General features: G+C 25.7%; 1 protein-coding gene across 1 annotated transcript in view; it reads right to left on the reverse strand.

The window, feature by feature from the left end:
- Positions 1 to 1,045: 1,045 nt before the first annotated feature.
- LOC105626811 (alpha-(1,3)-fucosyltransferase C-like) overlaps positions 1,046 to 5,308 on the reverse strand; it is a 12,683-nt gene continuing 8,420 nt past the window's right edge. The window contains exon 3 of the mRNA XM_012208105.1: positions 1,046 to 1,448. Coding sequence (XP_012063495.1) covers positions 1,046 to 1,448 — 403 coding nt within the window. The remainder of the gene's footprint in view (positions 1,449 to 5,308) is intronic.

The following is a 5,308-nucleotide window of genomic DNA, read 5'->3' on the forward strand; positions in this document are numbered from 1 at the left end:
ATATATATATATGTTTTGATTTGATATTTTAAGTAAAAAATTATTATTGCGTTAAAATTATGTTGCAGTCTAGTGCAGAAATGAAAAGTAGACTCACATGTTTTCATACACTTGATGGATTTGTCTTTTTTAAGTAAGAATAAAATAAGTTTAAATAATGCTCACAAATAAACTTTTATATTATATTATTTTATATTATCTTAATTCGCTATAACATTTAACTTTTCATCAAGAAGAACAAAATAGGTTTTATAAATATAACTTATGTTTATATGTATATATTGACTATGGATAATATTAAAGAAATATTGAATAAAAAACTGCGAAAACATTTTTTTTCTTGGCAAATAATTTCTCGATAGAATTAACATCAGTCTTTTATACAAATATATGTTTTATATTTATTCAGTCTAGTACATTATCGTTAGAATTTTCAATAATAATTTTCAAAAGCTGATTTCCTCTACGGATGTGAAGTAATCAGCAAATCACATATCTGTCTTCCTCGAACTCTTGGAGTATAGTAGTGCTAGGGTGATGAAGCTTAGCCGCTTTGATCTTGACTAATCAAGCAAGTAGTGAATATATCGATGTACTATATCCTCAGCCTAATGACCTATCAGTGATGTATAAGTCAAACGTCGAAGCTGTACCGTCGTTCACCTTGTTAAAGACTTAGAAATGTTCAATATACATAATAGGATAATAGATGAGGATATCTTATCATCACGTATAGAAGCTTAACTATGTATTCAAATCAGAGTTTCTGAAACTAAGATAAATTAGATCTACCACTGATACATTTCTGCAAAGTCCTATTCAATTTGAGTAGTAACAAGATGGATTCGAAAAATATTATGTTACGATTCAATACATTTATACATACATTAATACAGAAGTTAAAACTAATGTAACGAAAAAAGAACATGATTATTATTTATACCTTATATATTTTTTAATGTCCAGAATTACGTCAATTTACAATTAATGTTTAAGTTTAATTGATCCCAGGATATTTTCCTTTTAATTTTATTTGAATACATTATTAATGCTTCCATGTTTTAACTTTATAATTCGGTCCTTGTTTCTGTTCGTATTTCATTAGCATACGTTTCGTGGCGTATTTATCGGTGCCATTTTTCAAAAACGTCTGGATAATACATTTATCTTTGGCATACCAATCGGATAAATCCGAATATAGTTTTGGCTTTTTCTGTTTATGCAGCACTTCACAAAGGGTACAAACAGCCCGCTCTGTCCCTCCTCTGACTCGATAATATTTCTTCCATTGTAGGAAGCTTTGATATCGCTGTAGATCCTGAGAGAGATATTTCAAGTACGCGGCAAGCTCCTTCGGACTCTCGAAGTCTAAAGCATTCACGTAGGAATTCGGCGGTGCGAACCGACTGTAGTTGGCGCTTCCGTAAACCACCGGGACGACATTATGCCTGTAAGTATCGATAAGAAGATCCCATTATTGGTTGATATTACTTTCCTGCAGTTTCGCTTATTCGATCTATGGAACCTATATAGATACGGTAATTAAACAAAGCAAAATTTAAATAAATAATATGGATACGATTAGCTTTCTATATTCAATAACATATTATATTTGTCTACACACATCAATTATAAAAAAAATTAAATTATTTATAAGATTATTTATTTATAAGATGCTGTTTCTGAGATATGAATAAATTATAATTCTTGTAACAAATAATAATAATGATAACTGAAAAACCATCTTGATAGAAATATTTTTAGAATTTTTAAATAATTCATTTATTTCTTATGGAAATTCAAATTTTTTAGAATTTCTATACAATTTCATAATCTTTTAAAAAATTTGTTCTATTTTTTATACAAATTGGAATACTTCAAAAGTAAAAAAGTCTATGATTTTTTCTAAAAATCTTCATATATGAATTCTAAAATATTCTACGTTTTTTATTAGAAGATTTCTCATTCTAGAATTTCTAAAGAAAATTCTTATAGAATCTGAAAAAATATAAAAAATTTTTTTTTCAGAAATCTTCATAAATTTAGAACATGATAAATTTTTGAAGATATAAAATAATATGAAAATATTTTTCCCTAAGAAAGTTTGATAGATATATTATTATATTTATTAAAAATTATTAATAAAAAAATATTGCTTTAGCATTTAAAGGAATTAGTTATAGTGTAAGTACTTATACACAGACGATTTACGTGTCACTGACACATCACTACATCAATATCTCACATATACATAAATTTTTGTATAACAATAACGTTTTAATTGGATATCTAAGTTCAATTCTAAGAACTGCACGTTGTTCTTGTACAAATTATTAATCTAAGAATTACTATAATTTCGTATAGATTGCATATCTTATATATATATATAAGCAATATTGTCACGATTAGAAGTGTTGCTTCAATAATACGATGCTTCAATAATATTTCCGTGTGAATCATCAGCATAAAAAATTATTAAATTATTTGTCAATTTAATAAATTAATATTATAACTATGGTTCTGCTCATAATGTTTCAAAAAAAGATTTTCAACGCGCGATTTGCATAATCAAACGTACATAAATTCACACGGAAAATACTTAGCATTAAGATTCGCTTTGATCGAATATAGGATTTTTAAATTTAATTTATCTTACTATTAATTTGATTTATTTGTTGAACTCACTAATAACTGAAATCAGAATAGTAATATCAAAAATTAAATTAATCAATTTAATAATGATAAATTAAACCTTTTTCATTGCTTTTTTGTAATGTTAAAAATAGAATTAGATTACAAAATTACATCATTTAATAATCAATTAATAATTGATTATCAATATTAAAACTAAAATCAATATTAAAACTTCGAATTTTAAACTAGACTCTATACAACAAACTCTTTATATCAAATTTTTATTTAATAAGTATTTCTTTAGATTAACATTGTTATTTTGTAGTATATCTTTAGGAAATTAAATTGTAATTTACAAATAAAGATTTCATAAAAAATTGTTATTAATCATTATTTTGATATATAAACATTATTACACTGAACCAAAATATTACATGATTTTGATGATTTTGATGATTTTGTAGGGGAGATTGCGAATATCTAACGGAAATGTTAAATAGAATCGGTGATTATTTATCAATTATAGAAGTCTTTTATTCAAGAGATATCAACTTTAAACTACAATAATTAACATTTGTATATTATTAACATAAACTATAATTTTAAGCAAAAAACGAAATTGGTTCGGTATTACCTCACATGGCAGCAGATAATTCCCTACGGTAAAAGTTTTGTTTTTAATTTTGAAATTTTATTTAAAATTATAGTTTGTATTGATAATATATGAATGTTAATTATTGTAGTTTAAAGATAAAGAATTGGAGTATCTTTTGAACAAAGACTTTGATTAATTGATAAAAATAATTGACAGTTTTATTTAATTTTTTTCTTAGGTGTCCACTATATGCCTATTTTTCTTTACATTGTAAAAAAAAATGATTGTAAGTACTTACATTCCAAAATAATTCATTTAGGAAATCTACTTACATAGTGGATGACAGAAGGAATGAAATTATCTCAATCTAGAGCAAATTGTATTACAATATCTATGTATACTAGCTATATCAGTCCTCAGTCAGAAAGAGTTTCTTCAAAAGCTGGACAAATTCTTTCAGATACAAAAACTCGGTTGCAGCCGAAGCATAAAATATATTTACTGTTTTGAGTGCTAAAGATAAAAGTTAAGAATGATTTGAAAGAAAAATTTAATTAATCTTTTAATCTTAGTTTTTCAAATAAAATTAATCAAATGTTCTACTTTTAAAGTTAACTATGTACAAAAATTGTTCGTATTTTTCAAATAAAAATAAATATTGTTTAGTTATTATTTTTTACTTAGCTATTTTTAGTTTATTATATAACAACTATTCTTATTTTCACTATATAATAAAAATATGTAATGTGTACAGAGTGTTATTCTTTAATGTACTCATTTTACGTTAAATTAACACAAAAATTTAAGTGGATCGTTTGAGACATGTGAAATGTATTATGAATATAAACTTTTTCTAACTCTATTAAAATTATTATTCTCAACATTAGTGACAAATCAAGTGAAGTTGAATTTAAAAAACAAATTTATTAAAAAACAAATACATAGATTTGAAATTATCGATAACTTATCAATAATCCATTAATCGACAATAACATCGAATCTAGAATCACGATATGACAGCTCTAAAGCGTCATTTTGGACTAAGAAATGATAAAAAAGAAATTTCAATTTTGAAATTTTTTGATGTTCTCGGCATAAACTCCACTTTACAGATATATATTAATGCATATACTTTAAAATCGCGCAAAAAGACTTTTGAATCTATCTATATAAAAAAGGAAAGAAGTATTAATTGTTATACAAAAATTATATGGTTTATTCGGTAATACAGACGCCTTTAGGATTCCTTTATAATATGTAAGTTTTTGGCTTCGATTGGATATATCATATACAATATGTACGCAGCTTTGGTTATACATGTAAATGACAATAACAGATGTCTTTTAATGTGTAGCTTATCAAAATATATTTGTCATCAGATATTGTATGCCCGTAAAATTGATGATTCGTAATATCGAATGATAAACGGACATATTTACCGATTATCAAAACGTTGTCCACATTGTGCTTTGTCGAGCTCGTGTGAACAAAAACGGAAAAGAAACACCGCTCGTATCGTTATCATTTGTACTTCGCACAATCCGCAAATAGCAATAAATTCGATTCACTTACTGACGCGTTGTTGTATCGATTCTATCACCGCCGATAATATTTCAATTCCAGACAATCATGGAAGTTTGATGTCAACTTTATGCTCATTGCATTTACATTAAACGTCAATGCGTATCGCAGCAGTCAATCTGCACACAATTTGAATAGGTTCTATACTTTTTGCATATGAATAATAATACAATTGTTGGAAAATATCGATCAAAAGTTAATAACCTTTTTTTCTGATAAAACATCTGCAATATACTTGTTTTGAAAAAAATGACTTGAAAATTAATGACAATTCAAAGAAAGCGACAGAGATAATTCAGTAAAAATTTAAAAAATGATATTTCTTTACATAAGATAACTGGATGTAATATCTACTCGCTATTTGTTTAATTACACAATAAATTCTCTCTCTCTCTCTCTCNNTCTNTAACTNTATNTATNTATATACTCTCTCTCTNTACTACTCTACTACTTACTTACTTACTTACTACTTACTACTTACTCTACTTACTTACTTAC

The sequence above is a fragment of the Atta cephalotes genome, assembly GCF_000143395.1.
Source record: "Atta cephalotes unplaced genomic scaffold scaffold00006, whole genome shotgun sequence".
Lineage (NCBI taxonomy): Eukaryota > Metazoa > Arthropoda > Insecta > Hymenoptera > Formicidae > Atta > Atta cephalotes.